At 37.6% G+C, this 23,095-nt stretch overlaps 3 protein-coding genes across 10 annotated transcripts in view; 2 read left to right on the forward strand and 1 right to left on the reverse strand.

Moving 5' to 3' along the window:
• The first annotated feature begins 84 nt into the window (after nucleotides 1-84).
• slc25a16 (solute carrier family 25 member 16) lies at nucleotides 85-8,931 on the forward strand. Of its 2 annotated transcripts, none has more exons than XM_028006811.1 (10): nucleotides 85-204; nucleotides 1,804-1,935; nucleotides 2,746-2,838; nucleotides 2,927-3,060; nucleotides 3,175-3,238; nucleotides 3,363-3,484; nucleotides 3,586-3,649; nucleotides 3,757-3,919; nucleotides 4,053-4,121; nucleotides 6,219-6,375. In XM_028006811.1, the coding sequence occupies exons 2-10, from the start codon at nucleotides 1,836-1,838 to the stop codon at nucleotides 6,373-6,375; spliced, it is 966 nt and encodes a 321-aa protein (XP_027862612.1). In that variant the 5' UTR covers nucleotides 85-204; nucleotides 1,804-1,835. The 2 variants fall into 2 exon arrangements, with proteins under 2 accessions (XP_027862612.1, XP_027862611.1); XM_028006810.1 differs by lacking the exon at nucleotides 85-204 and adding an exon at nucleotides 1,139-1,473 and having other exon boundaries at nucleotides 6,219-8,931.
• A 658-nt stretch (nucleotides 8,932-9,589) lies between these two features.
• Nucleotides 9,590-17,795, forward strand: alox5a (arachidonate 5-lipoxygenase a). Its single transcript, XM_028006802.1, has 14 exons — nucleotides 9,590-9,939; nucleotides 11,144-11,342; nucleotides 11,427-11,508; nucleotides 11,576-11,698; nucleotides 12,224-12,330; nucleotides 13,939-14,111; nucleotides 14,218-14,364; nucleotides 14,448-14,648; nucleotides 14,728-14,814; nucleotides 15,600-15,778; nucleotides 15,891-16,012; nucleotides 16,224-16,324; nucleotides 16,426-16,596; nucleotides 16,735-17,795. Exons 1-14 carry the CDS (start codon nucleotides 9,790-9,792, stop codon nucleotides 16,912-16,914), a joined length of 2,022 nt encoding a protein of 673 aa, XP_027862603.1. The 5' UTR covers nucleotides 9,590-9,789; the 3' UTR covers nucleotides 16,915-17,795.
• A 1,013-nt stretch (nucleotides 17,796-18,808) lies between these two features.
• The window catches only part of marchf8 (membrane-associated ring finger (C3HC4) 8), an 83,316-nt gene continuing 79,029 nt past the window's right edge, over nucleotides 18,809-23,095 (reverse strand). For all 7 annotated transcript variants that reach the window (XM_028006803.1, XM_028006805.1, XM_028006807.1 and 4 more), the window contains one exon: nucleotides 18,809-21,978. In XM_028006803.1, the coding sequence (XP_027862604.1) occupies nucleotides 21,674-21,978 (305 nt within the window). In that variant the 3' untranslated portion in view covers nucleotides 18,809-21,673. The remainder of the gene's footprint in view (nucleotides 21,979-23,095) is intronic.

The raw sequence follows: 23,095 nt of genomic DNA on the forward strand, positions 1-23,095 counted from the left end.
TATGAGTTTATCTAACCGCTTCCGCTCAGTTTTAGATAAGCTGCTGCTCCAACAGACAACACCATGACCGATGTGACTACTGAGTCAACAAGGATTTTCAGGAGCGCCCCTGGATGTTCTGTGTCAGTGCGGTGGGTTCTGTGCCTGCAACAATCCACCTCCAGCTCAAGGAATGGTTGATTGGATTCTAGAGTTTCACACCAGGTAAAAGGAAGGAGGAAATGACAGTTGCTGCCGTAAACGTGTATCAATTCAGCACACCGGGAGCATGAATGCTTTCTTAAAACCTAGTCATAAATAGGTTGTGTGGTCATGAAATAACTTTTAGGGGAGTTTGCTGAAAGAGCCAGAATTGTTGATACTCTAAAATTAAGACATATTAAATCAGCGTTATTGATAGCAGAGCAAACAGTCAATAGGATATGATTAAAACTGGACAAAAAATAAACAAAACAATCCTCCACTTTGCTCAAGGTATCTGTCAGCTGCTGGAACATGATTCATTCAATTGGTTAAAAAATGAATAAAAAAAAAAAGCTACTTTAAAAACGGAAGGGTGAACATTGCTTTTGTTTTGATTTGAGTCACAGTTTTACATATTTTTGTTACAAATAGAAAATCTGCTTACGCAAAATCTGATTTTGAAAGGCTGATTGATTTTTTGATTGCTACAAAAAATCTGAATTGTTACACTGTTTTGAAATAGTGTGTTACAAAACCACGAGATACAGTTTCAAAATACTTATTTTTTTGTCATATTTTTGATTTTTTTTTTTTTTCATACAAAAGACTGCTCCATAAGCATTTTTCCTCATAGCCATTATTCTGTATAATTTCAGGTTTTATACTAAATAACTGTACAAAGCAGCAGCTCAAGCATTAAACAGATATCTAAGTATTTGGAATACATATCTTGGAAATTAGAAACTTAAAAATTGATAGATTTGTTGTTGAATTTGTACCGGGAAACACATCATTGTTTAAGTAGATATTTAGATATGTGATCGTTTAAATAAAAATAGCAATAAATATATTCAAAAGAAATAGTCAGTATTAATAATACCATGTCATTAAAGACACAGCTTGACTCTCCTAGACCTAGAGCTCACACGGCTCTATGGTCCCTCCCATGTGATGTTTCCCAACCGGAAACATCATCTTGCGTCAATATCCTGCGACTGTTTATGTCCGGTAGTCGTTATTCTTAGGGCGAAGGGCACAAATGTTGCAACTCCTCATATTTTGAGCCACTACACCGTGTCTCAGTCACACATGTGTCTTACGACGCAATCGTCACAAACCTTTCAGTAGCTCGTAGCAATCTTTATCCCTTCAGTCATTTTGTCTCAACGGGTACAGGAGAAGATGGGGGGAGAAGCTGTGAAGGTGCAGGTTCTTGTTCCATTGAAAAACATAGTTAAACTTCACTACTGATGCTGCTTTGACTGGTTGCTTTCCTGTTTCCATTAGCTTGTAAGTATCTTTTTTTTATTTATTGCAGCTGTCATGTAGTGTTGTCATTTAGCCGAAGCTTCATGTGGGCGTGGACGCGAATCACTGACCGTGATCTTGCACACATTTCCTACAACCAGTGACTGTTTCGGTCTGTGAAAGCAGCTTTCACCGTTGGGCAAAGATAAATGAAACGATTCAGGAAGATCTAGTTTCGCTTGAGTTTCAGTTAATATGTTGTGAAAAGTTTATTTGTGGATTAAGATCATTTTACAGTTATGATATGTGTTTTTATGATTCGTCTGAAATCCAATAGTTTATATTTCACAGTGCTTTCACTAAATTTGACAGGCATGGATGTGTCAGATTCCTGAGCAGAGAGGATGACATCGGAGGCTGCTGTCTCCACACCTTCCTCTACTAGCAGCAGTAGTACACCTGCTAAAAGAGATTACTACTGGCTTCGCTCCTTTGTGGCTGGAGGTATGATATGATACATCAGCTTACTAATCATGTTTAGGGCAGTTTCGGGAGGGTTCAATCTTATGCAAAATGGTATCATTTGTATTAATCACTTCCTATATTGCTTTATTGCCCTTTCATACAAAAAAACAACAACAAAAAACCCTGTAACGTAATACAGGAATGGATATTCATTTGTAAAACTATATCAGATAATGTAAAAGAAGAATAGCACTGAATATGATGAGACTGTCCTGCTACCAGTGGATAGTGATTATCCCAAGCTTATGCAAATATCCAATAGGTTAAAGGGGGGGAGGGGAGTAGATCCATGTATTCTAGGCAGATTAACCTAGAATCTGGAGTTTATCAGATGAAAAAGTCCCAGTTTCCTACATGGTTGTCAAAATGATTACAAATGCAATGATTAAAAAGAAGAGCGTGGTAAATAAAATCACTAATAATAATTAAACAACTGAAAACTGTGACCAAAAGAGTCTGTTATATAATAAATTTAATGACAGCTGGTTAAAGAGTTCATCCTTTTGATATGCTGGTAACCAAACTCTTTGACCCTATGGAATATTTATTTTCTTCCCCTTTTTTCATAAATAAGGATAACCAGTACACAGGATAGTGATGTTCAATGGCTTTTCAACATGAATGTACTCATGGACCTGAATTTGATTCTCACTTTACTTAAAATACCACAATGTCACAGAAAAAAAATGAAATATGCTGCACAAGCTGCAATTGAGACATTTGTATTTTTATGCATGAAGCCTAACATTTTGTTTACATGTTCATGTATGAGTATTGTTTTGTTTACAGGTGTAGCAGGATGCTGTGCAAAGACTACCATTGCCCCCTTAGACAGAGTCAAAATTCTTCTTCAGGGCCAGAACCCCCATTACAAACATCTTGGTAAATTACTGACTAACTACCAAACAAACAAATTAACTCTAACAAGTTAATTTATCACCAGAGTGAATCTTGTGAATTTTCTCTTTAGGGGTGTTTTCCACTTTCATGGCTGTGCCAAAGAAAGAAGGCATCCTGGGCCTGTACAGGGGTAATGGTGCAATGATGGTCAGGATATTTCCTTACGGAGCCATTCAGTTCATGGCCTTTGACAAATATAAAAAGGTAAAGTGAATATTTTATCATTAATTCTCTGGTTCAACATTATTTTTTATGTTTATGAATGCGTTTCCGTGTAGGCATTATTTTGATGCATTGTTGATAATAATCTCTTCATAGCTGCTGAATAAACGGATTGGGATCTCTGGGCACATCCATCGCCTTGTGGCAGGATCTATGGCAGGTACCGATAGACCTCTTATCACGGTGCCCCATGCTTTACTGACACAGATAGTGTTGTTAGACTGTTGTCTTTTCTTTTCTTTTTTTTTATTGTGATCTCATAATCTTTGCTTATGTGTTTTCAGGCATGACTGCGGTGATATGCACCTACCCTCTGGACGTGGTCCGAGCCCGGCTGGCCTTCCAGGTGAAGGGTGATCAACGCTACTCTGGAATTATTGATGTTTTCCGCTCCATTTATCGCAAGGTGATTTACTGTTGGTGAACTTTACTAACTTAAACTAAAATGTTACATCACATTGTAAGTTCCTGCTTACTTCATGTCTACCTGTTATCTCCTTTCCACAGGAGGGCGCATCTGGATTTTACAGAGGCCTGACTCCAACTCTGGTTGGAATGGCGCCTTATGCAGGTGAGATTTGCTGCATTTATTTTGTTATTCAAAGGTACTTGCAAATGTCATGCATAATGTCCTCCACGTGTTTAGCCAGTCTCTTATTTCTCTCTGCATCCTCCAAGGTCTCTCCTTCTTTACCTTTGGCACCCTGAAGAGTCAAGGCTTAAAGCACTTCCCGGAGCAGCTGGGCCGCCCCTCGTCGGACAACCCAGATGTGCTCGTTCTGAAAGCCCACATCAACCTGCTCTGTGGAGGGGTTGCTGGTGCCTTCGCTCAGACTGTCTCGTAAGTGCTTTTCTTAATGGACGTGTTGGATTTTTAAGCTCCGACTGAGTCAAACGCGGGTCGGTTTCCTATTTTTAATAACTTTAATTCATAATTTCTGGTTTCTGTGTTATAATGGGACTTTCTTCACCAGCTACCCCTTGGATGTGGCAAGGAGGAGGATGCAGTTAGGAACTGTGCTTCCTGATTCAGATAAATGTGGGTGAGTATCACTTTGACTTGTCATAGTTTGGTTTTACAGTGAGATGATATCATAACTTTTCTTTTGTGGAAATGGTTGAATATTGAATCAAGAATATTTGCTTACAATTTTTCATTCTAAATTCACACTTAAAACCAAATTTGTTTACTTAAGTTCTTTAAATTAATGAATATTTGCAAAAGTATCCATAGCCATTTAATGTTCTCCTCCCCTCATATTTTCATGTTTCAGCTACATTGTGTTTTTTTTTTTCAATTAATGGAAACATATATTTTTAAGCAACTTTTTACAAATATGGACATGAAAAGTGTGGCTTTTCTTTTGCATTTAGCCCCATTTTTATGATACCTCTAACAAAAAATCCAGTGCAACCAGCTGCCTTTAGATGTCACTTAATTACTATAAATTAAGCAGTTCTGTGAATGCCTCATAGTTTACTTAGAGGATGAAGAAGCGACCTCTTGAAGACCCAGGAAACACACCAGACAGGTCAGGGATAAAGCTTAGGAAATGCTTAAAGCATCCATCCATCCATCCATTTTCTGGTCACCCTTGTCCCTAATGGGGTCGGGAGGGTTGCTGGTGCCCATCTCCAGCTACGTTCCGGGCGAGAGGCGGGGTACACCCTGGACAGGTCGCCAGTCCGTCGCAGGGCAACACAGAGACATACAAGACAAACAACCATGCACACACACACTCACACCTAGGGAGAATTTAGAGAAACCAATTGACCTGACAGTCATGTTTTTGGACTGTGGGAGGAAGCCGGAGTACCCGGAGAGAACCCACGCATGCACAGGGAGAACATGCAAACTCCATGCAGAAAGACCCCGGCCGGGAATCGAACCCAGGACCTTTTTGCCGCAAGGCAACAGTGCTACCAACTGCGCCACTGTGCAGCCCATGCTTAAAGCAAAGGTTGGGTTATTGAAGAATGTCACAATGGAACAACTCACAGCGCTCTGTTCGATCCATCATCCTAAAATCAAATGCGACAAAACTCGAGACCTACCAAGACATTTAAGTTGTTGAGTGAATTTGTTGAAATGCACTCCGCTAATCTGACTTTTATGAAAGTGTGTCAGGAAGATAGTTATTGTTAAAAGAAAGCCATAAAACTACAATGTATTGGTTGGTAATTCTAAATGAACATCTGGTAGAGGTTGGGCCAGAGGTTCACCTTCCAGTAGAACAACAACCCTACACATATAGCTTGAGGAAAAGTTGAATGGTTTACTTTGAAGTATACTCATCCAATTTATCTATGCATTAACTTTTCCGCAGTAGAAAAAGCAAAAACTTCAGTGCATAGATTTGCAGAGCTGATAGGGATACATCCCAAAAGGACATGCAACTGTAAAAGCTGCAGGAGGTACTTCCACCGAGTTTTCACTTTTCACTAATGCACTACTTTGTGATGGGCTGTATAACATCACTGTATGGATTTGTTGGTGACAATTGTCATAAGAAGAAAAGATGGCCAAGAAGAGGCTTTTATGCAAAACCAGCAATTTTTTTCTTTATTAAGTTTTTCCCAAATAGCTGCACAGATTACTCATTATCTGGAGTCTATGTTTTGTCTTAGGGTTGTTTATTTTTTAAAAATATATCTTAAATCATATGGCTATATGACTTACCTAAAATCTTGCAGCCTTACTTTGTGCTGGTCCATCACATAAAATCCAAGTGAAATGTGTTAAAATTTGTGGTTGAAACACGATGGGATGTGTGAGTATCCAAATATTTGAGAACTTTTTATGTTATAAAACAAACTTAAATCTAAGTCTGAGTCGTCAGGCTCCAGCAACATACCATTCATTCCTGAAAAGGTTCATTGAATACTTTTCCCAACACAACTCATTGTTCTCCCTTTAACTACTTCTCTTTGTCAGAATTTCCAGAAATATCAACGTTTTATTAGCCTTGAGAGGTTTCATTTAGTTTTAGAATACATTTTTAAGGACTCCAAATGACGCCCTGCGTACTTGAAATACTTGCTCTCATAGCAAACAGAAAATTGTCTTTGATTCTGTGTTTTATTTCTTATCTGGGTCCGATTGTGAAAATAACAGTGGTGTTTGTCTTGCATGTGCACAGATCGCCTTTCAAGACTCTGAAATACGTGTATAACACATATGGTATCAAGAGAGGACTATACCGAGGCCTTTCTCTTAACTACATCCGCTGCGTGCCGTCACAGGCCATGGCCTTCACCACCTACGAGTTCATGAAGCAAGTCCTCCATCTCAACTAGTCTTCTCCTGAGCCTGAACAATCAGATCATTGACCCGATCAGCTTCGGTGTTTCCCTGATGGAGTTACTGCTCAATCAGCGAGTTCACTCAGAATATCTTATTGTAGTTCAGCTCCCCAAAGAAACCAGGAGAGTCAATAATAAAGAAAAAGGGGAACTATAGTGTCGGAAAGCGGGAGGCTGTAATTGCTCTTCATCCCCATCATTACTGAAAACATTTTTGTTTTAAAACATTCTTACGATTTCCTGATCAAGCAGCACCAAAGCAGCCCTGGAATGTTTAGCAAACGCAATCATATTTTAATCATTTATCACAATTTAAATAATTGTAAGCACATATTTTTTTCTTTCTGTTGAATGAAAGAATTTACTTTTGTTCTTTAAATTCTTATGAGTGTTTGTCATTGTACAGCTGCTCATTTATATCCTTACACTTTTTCTTTTCTTTTTTTTAAGTTTACCAAGTTGACGTAAGAGGTAGCTGCTGCTAAATGGTGACATTTACGATTTCTTTGTACATCCTTGACTGAGGGCGTCTTTAGTTTTGCAATGCACTACTTTGGAAAAAAATTGTCTTTTTTTTTGCTTTCTCAGTACAAATCAGCATAAATACTGTTTGTGCGTGCCACATGATATTATTATATTATCTCAAACCAGCCTTCCATTTAATTTTCAGGTCTTAAATGGAGCAATTTTTGTTTCCGTTTTATATACCGCTACACACGTGTTCATGTTTCTTAGCATGCATTTAATGTCAAGAGTGAGTCTCTTGTAGCCGTGATGATGTCGCTTGATGCACAACCATAATATTTTACAGGCAACTCAGGTTTAAATTGCACTGAAGCTTTTTATTTATTGCTTTAGCAACATGTTGCCACTGGGTGGCAGTATTGAAACAAGATGTAAATGGTTATCCAGCCCTGCATACTGCAAACCTCATACATAGACACTACATGCTTGATTTGGCCTGATCAGACACAACTAAACAAAACTTATTACTGCTGTTTTGTAGCTACTTGCTATTTAATAATTTTAACCTCAGATTTCAGTCAACTGAGATGGTTTTTACTAGTTATTACTTTGGAATAATGACATTTCTTTGACAAAAAAAAGAAGAAATTTACAGATTGATTTAAGTTCAAATGGAAAAAAAAAAGCAGACTATTTAACTCTTAACAGCAGTACCTTAGCAGGTTGTTTTTTGTTCTTTATTTTGTCTTTAATAATTTTAGGGAGCCCAAATAGACTTTATATAAGAAAAAGGCTATTGAAGAAACTAAGCTCTTATCTTCCTGTAAACTGGAAATGTTCCAGTTTTCTTTCGAGTGAAAATAATTTGATAAAACATTTCTAACAAGGCTCCATATAAATAACCTCTTCTGTGTTGGACTGTGTTCATCCTAAAAGGTGATCACTGATCATGTTTATAATTAACTGCAAATGAACAATAAAGCACAGTGCCTTGCTAAAGTATTTATTTCCCTTTGTTTTTTCCACATTGTTGCGTCACAACCACAAAACTTTATGTATTTTAGTGAGATTTTATGTTATAGAACAACACAATGTAGTGTCGAAATTTTAAATGCCTGTGGAACGGTGTCATGGTTTTAAAACAAAAATGTGACAAGAGCACCATGAATGTGTAATCAGCCCTTGATTCTTTAGTCTGACCTCCTCTAAGTAAAATCCAGCAAACGAAGGAAGAAAAAGGAAAGTGTTAATCAGAGAATCGCCTGAGACTATTAGTAGTTGGAAAATTATTAGTTGTGTGTTCCACATATTTGACTTTTATGGAAGAGTGGCAAAGAAAAGCCAATCCTGAAATGGAACAAGAAGATAAGTTCATTGTGGCCATGAGCCATGCACAACATAGCAAACATGAGAGAGATCAGGCCCAGTTTTTGGACTACATGGGAGACCCCCCTGATCACATCGCATGACCTCAATTAGAAATCAAAAGACATTTTAGGTAATTCATTGTAAAATAAATAAATGGAAAACTATTTGTCAGTTTTTTGTCTCGCTTCATAATCATGTGCTACGTTGTGTTGATTTGTCACATAAAACCTCAGTAGAAGGTTGTTGACGTTTGTTCTTGCGTAACAGAAAGTGAAAAAAGTTCTAGTAAGCACTCATAAATGATTGAAAAGTATATTGTTTTAAAATGAATTGAACAAAGGGGGACTTTATTATTCATACATTCAACATAATGAAGTGCAATAAGTATTTTTATTTCAATATAAATACATTTTCATTGTAAGTGTTCCTTACTTCCCTGGCGTGTAATCTCACACTTTGTTGAGAGTTTGAAGCTGCCATCCAGGAAACAGAATAAAGTCTGGAGCAGCTTATCATCCTCTGATAGCTGCCATGTCTCTTTTCACAGTGCTGCTGTTTGTCAATGTGCAGATATTCATGTATGTTCTGTAGAGATGCTTTTCAGTCTGTTTGATGTCGCATAAAGCAGATAAAACATTTTGAGAATTACGAGTATCTGAATCTCAGCATTTATTCAAAGTTTCATTTGGGTTGCTGAATAAACGATGTGTAACACCATCTCCTTTATGCCGCACCTTCCGCCTTCTCCGTTTTCCATTTGACTGGATTTCGGACTTATAGAGGATTCCTCTAATCTTTATGTCACAGTTTTATGGCTAAAACTACGGCAGGGCTGTGTGAAACATTTGCATTTATTTTACTGGAACAGGAATACACTGCCTGTTGTTGTTTGACAACATGCACTAATTTGACTGGTAAATGAATGAGTGTGACAGAAGACTCATTTCCTTGTTATGAGTAAAATCCAGATTAAAAACTATAGCTGTGTTTTATTTTTGTCTTTGTAGAGAAAAAAAAGGACATTTATCATTTTTATTAAATTTTTTTTTGGTTATCTCCCACCATCTAGTGCCAGGTTGGAATGTTTCCCAAACTGGCACCAAGTTTTGTTTCTAGCTTTCTGCCCCTTTCACTTCCTTATGTTCTCCAAAGAGCCTGTGTGTTTGTTTTTCCCTCTCAGATAAATGTACAATGATGTCTTTATACTTCTGACACCTCGCCTCACCATAGTTCTGATTAATCTAAATAGAAAAATCCCCTTCAGAAGTTGTGCAGACCCTTTTGTTTTGTCACTGTTTTTCCAAGCTGATGACATATTTATATCATTAGGAAAATGCATAAGAACCCATGGAGGGTTTGTTCAGTTTAAGGGTGGAGACACTGATGACTAGGTCACTGTAATAAATCTCCTTCCTCTTTTGGGCTCATTAGACACTGCTTTAGCACTTTTGAGTTTACGTCAGTGAAAGGCAGAGCTGCATCTGAACCAAAGCCTTTCCAGAGTAACACAGTTGCTGATTCTTCACCTTTAGACGGCATTTGAGCATTTTTGGTCCTGTCGTTTTGTGACCTGCCATGCCGTCGTACACAGTCACTGTTGCCACGGGGAGCCAGTGGTTTGCAGGGACGGATGATTATGTCTACATCACGCTGGTGGGTACAGAGGGATGCAGCGAGAGGACACTGCTGGACAAACCCCTCTACAACGACTTTGAGAGGGGGGCGGTAAGTGGAGTCACTGTAAAGTGGGAGCCGGATGCCAAATTGTATTCTTTTTTTTGATGTTCTGTACAAACGCGTGCTTTAAACGTGAGCGGCCAGGTAGTTGGAAAACAGAGAAGTTGTAAAATAAAGTAAACTTGATATTTGAGGAAGTATTTGTGAACTTCTGGAAATTGCAAGGCCTGCAGTGATGCGTCTCTTCTGCTTACTCTTATAGCACCAGTTTACAATTTAAAAAGGAGCATGTTTTGATGGAAAATTACTTATTAACTTTTAATATGTTTTAAACACTAGAGTTTTTTTTATAATCCAATTTAATTTTATGGTTCTTCTCCAGATGCATTATCATAAAATATTTTTAACATCAGAAGCAGAAATAAAACTATATGAAACAAAAACGGGGACTATAAAGGGAAACTTTTTTTAGGTTTAGATTAACTGTGCTTCTCAATCCAAAATTCATCCTGACATTTTATGTCTAGTTCTTTTTGAATTTCTGAGGCTAATCTAAATCAATGCTGAGACTGTTAAATTTAATAAAACATACTTGAATATTGGAAACCTTAAAGTCACATTGTCATGCATTGCTTCTTGGCACAGTGACAGGAAAATAAGTTTAGGCTTACATCAGAATGAAGCAGGTTAGACTAACAAAAAGAAATAAAAAATAGAAAAAATACTCGCCAAATTACCGAACAAATTGATATATGTATAAAGAATTTTTTTTGTATTAAATTTATAGTAAAGCACATTATGGAAACCCTTTTTTAAAATTTAAACTGAAGCAATCCTATAGTATTGTGACAAGCATTTCTGGAGCAACACTCCTCAAAAAAGATTAAAAAAAAAAAGATAAAAATAATTTTAAAAAATGGATTTTGTTTTGTGCACAGTAAAAGGAGTAAACTTTAAGAAAAAATGGGTCAGGGTGTTAGGGTTATGGTTGTTTCATAGTTTAGATAAAAGATAAGAGAGCCTAGACATTTTGAAGAAGTAATTTCATCCATGAATGTCACTGTACTACACACAAATATAGTCAAATGGCTTGGACATTTCTAAACTACATGGACTTGTTTAGATCTGTGCAAGCTGTTGTTGAACATGTTAGACACACACTGCTTTCAAAAAACAGGTTTGAGATTGTCTTTATTCTGAGTGAGTGAGCTCATTTCCATGTTGTTCACAGTAGCCTCTGTTTAAACTGCAGATTGACTCATATGATGTGAAAGTTGGTGAGCACTTGGGTGATGTCGTACTGGTGAAGATTGAGAAGAAGAAATATTGGATGCAGGATGACTGGTACTGCAGGTACGTCACTATCAAGACCCCATGTGGAGATTATGTGGAATTTCCCTGTTTCCGTTGGCTGGTGGACGACAAGGAAGTGGTCCTGCGGGATGGACGAGGTATTTACCTATCTGTCTGTCTTTAGAAAAACTCTGCCTCACTCATCTGCTGAAGCCCTCATCTTGCCTTTGCATCTTTTCTAGCATTTCTGCCTCAGGATGATAAAACCAGTATAGTAAAGCAGCACAGACAAAAAGAGCTGGATCAGAGAAGAAAAACCTACAGGTAAGTTTGCTTCACTCAAAACATGCAGGAGATCAGGTTGTTTTAATGACATTTATTCTGTTTGTAGATGGAAAGAGTGGCAGCCTGGATTCCCTCTGAGCATTGATGCTAACAAACACAGGGACCTCCCCCGAGACATCCAGTTTGACAGTGAAAAGGGAGTGGACTTTATTCTAAACTACAGTAAGGCGTAAGTAGAGCCATGTGTACTACATAAAGGGACCATTTTTCAATAGGGTTTATATCTATCTTAGTACAATGAAGAGGTTTACTTAGCCTACATTTGCATTGTGGATGTTTTTTAAATGAAATGCCTTCATGAAACCTTAATCAGATGCAGAACTGATGCCTCAGAGCATGCTTCTGTATTATAAATTACCTTGGGGAAAAGAAACAGTGGTGCCATTGTGTGTTTATCACATGGGATATTTGCATTGTGCTTTCAGATAGACTTTTGAACTTGCTGACAGGCATCATAACAAACAACCAATGTATAAAAGGATATTGTGCAAAATGTGTAATATCTCGTAAAATTAAAAGTTGAAATGTTGAGCTGCCTTGTTATTTCAAATGCGTTGCTAGAAATGCTCATAGCCTCTAATCGACAAAATAACAGAAATCTGAGCCGTCAGATTTTTTTGGGAAGTATAAGTAAAACTAATTTTAATGATTTAAAAATATCAATAAGTTAAGAATCCTGTTGATGTCTTTTCAGAATAGAGAACTTGTGTGTGAACAGCTTCATGAACATGTTTCAGTCTTCATGGAGCGACTTTGCTGACTTTGAGAAAATCTTCGTGAGAATCAAAAACACAATCTCAGGTTAGACAAACTTTCTGTTCTTTTCTGTAATTGCATGCTATGCTAATCTGTGCTACCCTATATGTTATGCTCTCCTATGTTAGGTTGTATATTCTAAATTACAATTACAATTAATTATGTTAGGCTGTTTATTCTATATTATTCTATGTTCTGCGAGTTTATGTTATGTTCCATTACACTACACTAAACCACTTCACATTAATTAAAATTATTACACTACTTTGTACAATGTTATATTATGGGCAATGCTAACATAAGCTATGCTTTGCTATGCTAACATATGCGTGGTGTTATACTATACTACTGTTTTTTTTTCAAAGTATATTATCAATTCAGGCTTGCGATGAGGGTGTGCTCCATGTGCTATGTCTTATGTTAAGTAGTGTTATGCTACGCTAAGCTACATTGGGACTATTGTTTTACATTATGTTACCTGAAGTTATGCTAGGCTACAATAACTTCAGTTATATTATGTTGAGCAACAATTTATGTTAAGTTGTTTTATGTAATTTTACATAATTTTAATGCACCACAAAATGCTATAATATGTTACATTACAGCAAATTTGTTGATATGCTAAGCTAACTAATGCTAAGCAGTACTACAATACGTTTTTAATGCCATGCTATGCTAGCTTATGGGCCTTAGGCCTTTTCTAATATGTTTTGCTCTATTATGTTACCTTTGTTGTACTTTGTTTAATGTTATGCTGTGAGTCTTGATTTTATGTAGCGTAATGTAAGACTACAATTATTACGTAAAAATAGGCAAAGCTTGGCTAAATTAAAAGGGTTTAGCATCACCACCTTACTCTATCTTAAGTGGCTTTTAGAAAGAAAAAAACAATACTTACAGTAGTTTTACTGTATTAAACTACTCCTACTTGAGTAAAACGTCAGACTACCCTGACCACCACAAACTGAGTGAGTGAAGAACAATGATATTTTAACCAGGAATGCAGGAGTTTATGTTACAGTGAGACATGTTGTTAATAAGGAAGCTATGTTGTTTTAATGTTGCTTTCTGTCTACTAAGCCTGCTGAACAATGTGGAGGTAAAATATTGTAAAAAGTAGATATTGTCACTGGAAGCACTTTAACCTGTTCTAACAACCTGCTCTAAGCATTTGTTTCATAAGTTACAACTTACTTGAGTAAAAATTTAAGCAATGATGCTCTTATATGACCACAACTTTTAGCTACTCTGCCCTCCTCTGACTACATTATATGTTGTATAATGTTGTATATATATATGTATATATACATACATATATATATACAGTATATGTTGTATAATGCTATTTTTTACGAAGTTATATTCATTATGTTATGTTTTATAACCGTACAGTACACTACGCTGTGCCAAGCTATGCTATGCTAACACTTGTGAGGCTATGTCATTTTAAGATTAATTATGTTTATATAAAGTTCAGTAAAATTTAATATTATTGAGAAGTTAATTTGTTTCTGTTAATTGTGATTTTCAGATTACACTCAATTAAAAAACATTAGACATCTCAAGGAAAACATTTTAGTACAGCAATATGAGCTTCATGAAAAGTATATTTAATAGCTGTTTAAAAATTAATTTGGTTTGCTTGCGTTTCAGAGTATGTGATGGAACATTGGAAAGAAGACTTCATGTTCGGGTATCAGTTTCTGAATGGTTGCAACCCAGTGTTGATTTGCAAATGCACCAAACTCCCTGACAAGTTCCCTGTCACTAATGAGATGGTTTCTGTCAGCCTTGAGCGGGATTTGACCCTTGAGCAGGAAATTAAGGTTGATATTTCTCTGTTTTTATTCATCTTCTTGGCTTTTCTTTGACAATTGTAACTTTTTGATCATCTAAGCTGAAATGCACTTCAAAGCAGTGTTCTGCTTCCAGGCAGGTAACATATTCATAGCGGACTACGACATGTTAGAGGGCATTAATGCAAACCCCACAGACCCGTATACGCAGCAGTACCTGGCAGCTCCAATGTGTTTGCTGTACAAGAACCTACGGAACAAGATTCTGCCTATAGCTATACAGGTATAGCGAGCCTGGGCCACTGTAAGCGGGACTATTTCAGCTCATTCCTTTCTGTATCTGAACTCTGGCTTTGTCTTTTTCAGCTTGGCCAGGATCCCGATGAAAACCCAATCTTCCTTCCCACTGATGGTCAATATGACTGGCTGCTGGCAAAGATCTGGGTACGATCAGCTGACTTCCAGCACCACCAGAACGTCACACACCTGCTCAGGACACATCTGATGACAGAGGTGTTTGGTATTGCCATGTTCAGACAGCTCCCAGCTGTTCACCCGGCATTTAAGGTAAAGCACTGCCAGGGATAATTTGTTGATTGACAAATTGATTGTTTTATTGATTGGTTGCTTTCCTTTTTGTTCTCAGCTACTCATCCCGCACATTCGTTTTACTATCGCAATCAATACAAAGGCCAGAGAGCAGCTCATCTGTGAGTGCGGGATCTTTGACAAGGTTGGTTTCTGGACATTGAAATAATGTGGAATAAGCACAACATCTGTCCAAAAGCAACAAGAGAAAATAATAAGAAGGTGGTTTATTTCCAGAACTGTGCGGAGAACTAAAACCACACTCCTTCCAAGGAGAGCGTGTTGAATTTTTTTTACAAGTGGTCCTTAGCCACAGGCAACATATTTTAAAGTCATGAACTTTAAACCATGAGGAAAGTTGAAAAATTACAGTTTACAGTTCCCAAAAGATAACCTAAACAAAAAAGAGTGGCAAATTTATTATGTTATCTTTTATTATTAAGCTGATTTACATAAGCTTACGAATCTCTGGGAGTTAGAGATACTGTGCAGCAAAAACTGTGGATGTACTGTATATATCAGTTTTAGAAATTTAGTTGCAGGAATTTCATTCTTCTTCTTTTTGGGGGACTTTCATCAAATAAACTTATTACTTCAGATATTTCACAACATCTGAAGTCTTCTGAAAAAAAAGTACATTGGCCAGTCTAAACTTTATTTATAGACAAATATATTAAATCTTTATTATTTGTTTACAAATTCCAGGTGTTTAGAAATGTTTCTCTATCATCCTGATCGAGTTGCAGAAAAATGTCTGTAAGACAACATTAACACCATATTGTCAAATCAGACTAGCTTAGCAGATTCAGCTGAATATTTTGGTTTAGAGCCAAAAGTGTACATGAAACAAAAAGAAACAGTATTCATGATTTCTTAAATCAAAACCATTTATGCTGAAGGATAAGATGTCTTCTTATGTGCTTTATCAAGGCCAATGCAACCGGCGGAGGTGGTCACATCCAGCTTGTCCAGAAAGCCATGAAGACGCTGACCTTCAGGTCTTTCTGCTTCCCTGACATGATCAAGAGCCGTGGCATGGACAGTACGGAGGAGCTGCCCACCTATTTCTACAGGGATGATGGCTACAAGGTGTGGGAAGCCACTAAGAGGTGAGAAACAATTTTCTTTCCAGTCCAAAAGTCCCTTTGAAGAAATAAGTCATAAGATGAATTGTGCATGCGTTGGGTATGCGATTTATTCCTCTATTACTTTTCCTGGCAGTTTTGTCTCTGATGTGATCCGTATTTACTACACCAGTGATGAGAGAGTGCAGGAAGACGAGGAAATCCAGGCCTTCGTCAAAGATGTGTGCAGCTTTGGGATGCAGGACTTCGATCACTGTGGTACATTCACTTCACAAACAAACGGTTGCAGAGCTTGGAGAAGCAGAAAAGTTGACTTGTGGTGACATTCCCTGAATGTTGGTGTTGTAACGTCATCCGGTAGTTTATCATAATTTGTGCAAGGGTCTTTTCACAGCACAGCTTGCAAAATAATTGAGTGGTTTTGTAAAGACTGCTTTCTCAATTCTGTTTGTTTCCAATCTGTGCAAAGAGTTTCCAAAGTCTCTGAAGACACGTGACGAACTGATAGAGTACCTGACTGTCATTATATTCACTGCTTCATCCCAGCATGCTGCCGTGAATTTTGGACAGGTGGGTTGTTGAAGAATCTCCTTTTACTTTTCAAAATAGACAGAAAAAACCAAAAAATCCTGATTTTCCACACATTTTGCTTCTTTGTATGCAATGTGTAGTATGACTGGTGCTCCTGGATCCCCAATGCCCCTTCTACCATGCGGAAGCCCCCTCCGAAAGAGAAAGGGCAGGTCGATGTGAAAATGATCATTGAGAGCCTTCCTGATCGTGGACGGTCCAGCTGGCACCTGGGGGCCGTCTGGGCCCTTAGCCAGTACCAGGAGAATGAGGTTCGCAGAAAAAATACAAGCTGCCATTTAAACTGCATAGTCGGGAGAGCTAAAATCTACATTTAAAGTTGAATTAAAGAATATAGATTTGTTTATTGCTTCGTGCCTTTTGCCTAAATAAAGTTTCTTTCTATGCAGCTGTATCTGGGTATGTATCCAGACGAACACTTTATAGAGAAGCCAGTAAAGGACGCCATGGGAAAATTCAGGAAGGAACTGGCAGAGATAACCAGGAGCATCAAAAGGAGGAACGAGGAAAAGAAGCTGCCGTACTACAACATGTCTCCAGACAAAATCCCAAACAGTGTTGCTGTTTGAGGAGTGAAACTCGTCTGATGCATAAATTGTCTTTCTGTATATTAAAGAGCAGAAGACACTAAGGTTTCTGCAACTATGGAAAATATTGATTTTGAAATTTAGATTTGTCTACATTGTGATCATGATTACAGATATAAAACAGAAAAACATAAAGGGAAGACTCAGCTGCCGTTTGCAGGTAGCAACAAATTGACCAATCAGAGGAGTGCGCCGTGGAAATATGGACTCCATAAAAACTGTTTTTAATCGCTGTTATTTTTATATTTATCACTTTATAAATAAACTGATATTTCATCTCTGTTTTCAACATAGCTCACTGTTATGGATTGCTAATCATACTTCCGTATCATAACCCTATTTAAAAAAAAGATAATGCAGTCTAGTGACTTTTGGAGGTATGCGCTCTTCAAATAAAACTTCACAGGTTTTGTGCGTTACCTTTATAAATCCAGTTTGCCTATATTGTGAATCATCCCACAGGGGAAAAAGTCCTATTTGTTTTGTATTCTGAATTTACTCTTTATAAATGTAAAGATAATGAGGACATGTCACCAAGAAGTTTGGCTAAACAGTTAAGACCATATTATAATGCCTATTTGCAGGGAATTCAGTAACTCAGTACAATCTGCTGGGCTTCCTTAAATAACTTCATTGGCAAAATATGACCAACAGAATTTGACTGTATTGTATGAATATTAGAATCTGTGTATTTAAAACTGTCCATATGAATGGACTGGTATGAATTACATTGATTTAATTTATATTTCTGTAAGCTAAGGTTGAATTTGACCCATTTGTTATGCAGTAACATTTACATAACATCTGTTGTACATTGGTGATATATAAATAAAATATAAATAAATTGATCTGTCATTGTCAAATCATACATTTTTTATTTCAGTGAAAAAAAACTCCACACAACTGAATCCTAAATGCAGTTCTTTGCCATAAAGCTTAACCACTTACTGCTTGATTTTGCATAATGTGGATTTTGTGTCAAAATTTCTGAATTTGGTAGAGATTAGGTGTGAATACAGCATGACCCATAACGAATACATTAAGAAATTGAATTGACATAATTGAAAATAACCCCAACCTACTAGATATCAGAAATGTGCTCCACATATAATCCCTGAAATAATTGGGTTATGGATCAACAAGCATCACTGATATACATGCAACCGCTTGTCTGCGGAGTGGATTTAGGTGAATTTGAAACACTCTACAAAAAGTATTCTGTTGTAAAACAACATTGATTACTTTTGTGCAATCAGTGTTACACACCAATGACTGCAACATCAGTCAATGTTGTTGCAATCAACAAGGCAGTGATGAGATTAAATTGGAATACAAAAAATAGAAAATGTTTTTTTCTGCCCCCCATAAGGGCTAATTAAGGACTAAATGCATGTAATCCAACATTATATCCATCCATCCATTTTCTTACACCCTTGTCCCTAGTGGGGTCAGGAGGTGCTGGTGCCTATCTCCAGCTGACGTTCCAGGTGAGAGGCGGGGTACACCCTGGACAGGTTGCCAGGCAACACAGAACCAGACAGGACAAACAACCATGCACCTAGGGAGAATTTAGAGAGACCAATTTACCTTTTTTGGGCCGTGGGAGGAAGCCGGCGTACCCGGGGAGAACCCATGCATGCACAGGGAGAACATGCAAACTCCATGCAGAAAGACCCCAGGCTGGGAATTGAACCCAGGACCTTCTTGCTGCAAGGCAACAGTGCTACCAACTGCGCCACTGTGCAGCCCCCAACATTATACATTTAGCTGAATTCTGACTAAAAACCTAAATGAAGTGAAATTGTAAGCATTTCGAGCATTTGTACGAGTCTCACAAATCCTGTTAGCTTTACAGGAACAATCAAAAGCACACGAGTGAAAAAGACCCAACTTAATTTTTATTTGGATGTTCTTTTTTAATTCTACATATTTGTTCAAACATTGAAAATCAACTGAAAACACATCAAGATTTCTCTTAAAAACTTACACACTTTTACCAAACTCTTTACAGTTACTATCTCAAAGCATATTCACAGACAAAAACATGTGGAATGATATAAGACAGGAGAGGAAAACAGTCATATATGTTCAAGTCCAGTCAGTAGTAAACAAATGGAGCTTTTTATGCAAGTTCCACTAGTCTCAGACATGATCCAGTTTTATGAAAAAGAAAACAAAACAAAAGATAAAAAAAACATCAAGGGAAAATACAAGAAAGCTGAGAGTAAAATATTCAGGTTGAAAGGGTAAGAATGAAGCTCAGTTTCCCAGGCATGAATTATGAACAATAGGATATTAATTTGTCAAGTGGTAATAATAAAACCTCTGGCTTTTCATGCTCATCTGACAAACTGAATCAATTTAAGTCAAAAGCAAATGACTATCAAAGAGAAATTTACATTAAAATGATCAACTTCATGAAAGGAGCCAGCTCCTGTGAGTTAAAAGTAAATGGAAACCACAAAGTTGACGTTTAATCTTCTATCTCAGGGAAACTGCAGCTTAAGTTCGAGGTGATTTCATTTCTAAAAGTTAAATGTTGTGGCTTTTAGCTCTGGTTGCATATTTAAAACAAATTCTAACAATTATTTTAAAAAAAGAGAGAGAAAACAAAATCACTAAATATATGAATGAAAAACTGTGCAAAACGCAAGTGGCAAAAAGATTTTGTCTTGTACATGCCTGGAGAAAAAAAAAAAAAAAGAAGAGAGAAAAAGAGGATAGACGCAAGTTGCGTAAAAACTGGAAGTAGAAGGGTGGGTTTAAATGGACAAAGTGTACCCTATTTCTGATCAAAATAAATACAAGCACAAAAATAAAGAATTTCGTTTTCCACCCAGAGGACACCCTGACCTTTAAACACCTTTACTTTAGAGTAAAAGAACAACAACAAAAAAAACTTAATTGCACTTTCTTAAACCTGTCTAATTGCACTGAGCCTTATGGGTACTGAAGATTCTGAGAAGCGTTTCTGGTTCTTAATCAAACCTGACTTGCGGTGGTGACAGCTCCCTTGGCTCATGCTTTCTATTTAAACAGAACTTAAATCACCATGGGCTTGTACATAAATACAGTATGTTTTCTCACAACCCCCCCCACCCAAAAACTGTGCTTCTAAATTATTGCTGCTGCAGAGCAGTAACTCATCCTTATTGGTCACAGATAGCACACTGGTATCAGTGACAGTTTTTAAAAAATGTTCTTTGTCGTTTGAATGGCTGTAAAATCTTGCATTGCTGAGTTTCCACAAATGAAAGAAACGGAGCCTAGAGAAATCAACTGCTGCCTGTTTCACAGTGCAATTTCAGCTGCGCCCCAGCAGGTGGCGACACAGCCAGCTCATTATTAGCAGTTGGTTTCCAACACAGGCTGCAAAGGTAAAGATTGTTTCAGAGGAAAATAGAGTATAAAAGTAAGGATCACCTTTATACCAAATAACATGTAGCTGGATGTAATGTGATGAAAAAAAAATCCCCCAAGAAATCATAGGCTTAATGCTGTCTGTCTGGTGACATAATACTATAAAAAGACAAAATGGAGCATGTGAGCGTCTGGAAACAACTCAACAGCAATTTATCCATTTTCTCCAGTCCTCTAAAAACTCTCTGTAAAAACGGATACGGGTGGAATCTTAATGCCCTGTCCTGCAGAGGCGAAAATTAGGCAAATGTTAAAAAGCCACATTAACAATCTGTTGGGTTCTTAATCAGAGCAGGCTGTGAAGGTTTAATTAATTCTGGGCTGTACTGTGGGAGCAACAAAATAGGAAACTGAAAACAGTGAGCTGTTCATTTCTCAAGGCATGAAGTGGTAATGTCTCATGACTAAGCAAACACATCAGCTCACATTAAAAACTGCACATGGAATATTACGCTGTAAATACTGTGTCATTCACAAGATATTAAACCCCAAAAACAACAAAAAGAAAAAGTAATGCAGGCTCACATTACCTTCTCAAGACACGGAAATTATTCTTGCAATGTCCAGTTACTAGTAAAAAAAATATTTTTTTTACATTTTATTTATGTTTTTAATCATTTTTAGAAAAGATTACATTCTCAAAGCCTTCAAAAAGTTCATGTGTTGGGGCAGAGGAATGGGATGTTAACCCTTTCCATTTCCTTCAGCAGGTTTCCCTCCTTTTACCCACCTTTCCTTTTTTTGCCATCAAAATGAAGTCTGTAGGAGTATGTGCATTTGAGGAAAAGGTTTCTCTGTGCTCTGCCCAATGAACAAAACAAAAAGATTTAGGTAATCCAAGAATAAAAAGGGAGGAGAGGAGTTATTGTAGAGCTTCAAGAAAAACAAAAAAGTGCTTAAATGCATTTCCGAGGCCCGGTCAGAATTGAACCGGTGCAGAGATGGCAGTATGTGGAACGCTCCAGACATGTATGGTGGTGTTCTGATCCAACACTTACAGGAGGTAAAAGCCAACTCCAAACGCATCGAAGATGAGCTTCCAGGGAGTCTTTGTGTCTCTGACCTGCTCAACCGACTGGGAACGTGAACAGTGCGTGTAGAGTGCCAAGCTCCAGGCCTTGTGTGACATTTATAGAAGTCAGTACAAACAGTCCGGTCCTGGGGAAGGAAAGGTCAGAGTGCGGATGGAGAGTGCAGGTGGAATCAGGAGAGGACAGCGGGTCAGGTCTACCATCAGAGAAAGGGGAACGTCGAGCGCTACTCTTCCCTCCCGCCAGTTTCTGCAAGCACAAGTGGGGGGGCTTATGAAATGAACTCTGTGTCAGACGTGGAGGACCTCCATACTGTATTCTTCTGTCTCTGTGTACTGGGAGGAATTTGTGTCCGACTGGGTGGGGGCCAGTGCCTCCTTGCTCTCCAGGCTTGGCTCCATGAGTGGGGGCTTCTCCAGCACCAACTTTTTACACGTGTCCGGCCGGTTCTGCACGTATATGACACGGTTGTAGGCCTTGAGTCTCTTCCATAGATGGATGTAGACCTTGCACTGGACATACATAAAAACCAATCCGCCTGTGAAGCCGATGGCCACCACCACCAGCTTGGTCCAGAAAGGCCATTCCAGGATACCTGAGGATGAGAGAACCAGACAAAAAAAAAAGGGAATCATGTGCACAAGTCAAGCACAAAGCAGAACTATATTATTTAATTCAAGCTTATACGTAGCAAAGAGAGCCTCACTAAACAACCTTTCACATGTCAAATTATATACAATAAACCAACAAAGTGGAAAGTAGAAAATTTTTTAGAAAGGAAAGTCGAGAGAGGATGTCGTGTATACCTAGTCAGCCCTTTTTTAAATCTCTAAATAAAAGCCTTAATGTTATCCAACAGAGTTTGCATCTATATATACTTTTTCTGAGTATGTTCTCAGAGAAAGAACATTAATGAGTAGTTGCCAATATTCTCAAGGTAACTCTGAGGGAGTTGCAAATGTCTCCAGATCAAGTATAGCATAACCAAGAGCATAACCATCAATAAGTCACTCTACAAATATGGCGGGATTAGAAAAAAACCCTCTGTAGTTTTCAACAAGTCAGCCTGTTTAGATGAGACCAAAACTAAACTGTCTAAGACACAAACAAACAAAATAGAAATCCAACATCCTGAGCACACCATTCAGACATTAAAACATGACGGCAGCATCATGCTGTGGGGAGGACTGGTCAGCCAAATGGGAAGACATATGGAGCACAAGGCAAGTATGGAAGAAAACCTTGCTGAGGCTGCCGAAGATTCAAGAACAGGGTGGAGGTTCACCTTCCAGTAGGACAAAGTAGGTCAGAGCTGACGGGTTAAAAGTGGCCCTGGACTAAATTTAATCAACAATCTGTGTAAATGATCGAAAGCTGATATTCACAAACGCTCTCAAACTATAACTGGTTGAGTTTGAACTATTCTGCAAAGAAGAGTAAATGTGGATGTGCAAAGATGTTTAATACATAACCCCAAAAGATTAACAGCTGTTATTGTGATAAAATGTTAAGTTTTATCACAATAAAACTTATTATTGTGATTATATACATATATATATATAAGCCACACCTCAGATTTTTCTTTGTATAAAACGTAAAAGCAGTTATAACTTTACAATTATAAACTACCGTACATTGCATTGGTTTGTCATATTGTATCCAAAACATGTATTGAAATGTGCAGTTGCATTCTAACAAAAAGTTAAATTGAA

Source organism: Xiphophorus couchianus, chromosome 22, assembly GCF_001444195.1.
Source record: "Xiphophorus couchianus chromosome 22, X_couchianus-1.0, whole genome shotgun sequence".
In the NCBI taxonomy this organism is placed as follows: domain Eukaryota; kingdom Metazoa; phylum Chordata; class Actinopteri; order Cyprinodontiformes; family Poeciliidae; genus Xiphophorus; species Xiphophorus couchianus.

Coding starts and splice junctions, on each gene's coding strand:
- alox5a (XM_028006802.1), top strand. CDS start 9,790: ATGCCGTCGTACACAGTCACTGTTGCCACGGGGAGCCAGTGGTTTGCA. Junction 9,940..11,143: donor ACGACTTTGAGAGGGGGGCG/GTAAGTGGAGTC, acceptor TTTAAACTGCAG/ATTGACTCATATGATGTGAA. Junction 16,325..16,425: donor CTGCCGTGAATTTTGGACAG/GTGGGTTGTTGA, acceptor TGCAATGTGTAG/TATGACTGGTGCTCCTGGAT.
- slc25a16 (XM_028006811.1), top strand. CDS start 1,836: ATGACATCGGAGGCTGCTGTCTCCACACCTTCCTCTACTAGCAGCAGT. Junction 3,061..3,174: donor CCTTTGACAAATATAAAAAG/GTAAAGTGAATA, acceptor ATCTCTTCATAG/CTGCTGAATAAACGGATTGG. Junction 3,485..3,585: donor TCCGCTCCATTTATCGCAAG/GTGATTTACTGT, acceptor TCCTTTCCACAG/GAGGGCGCATCTGGATTTTA.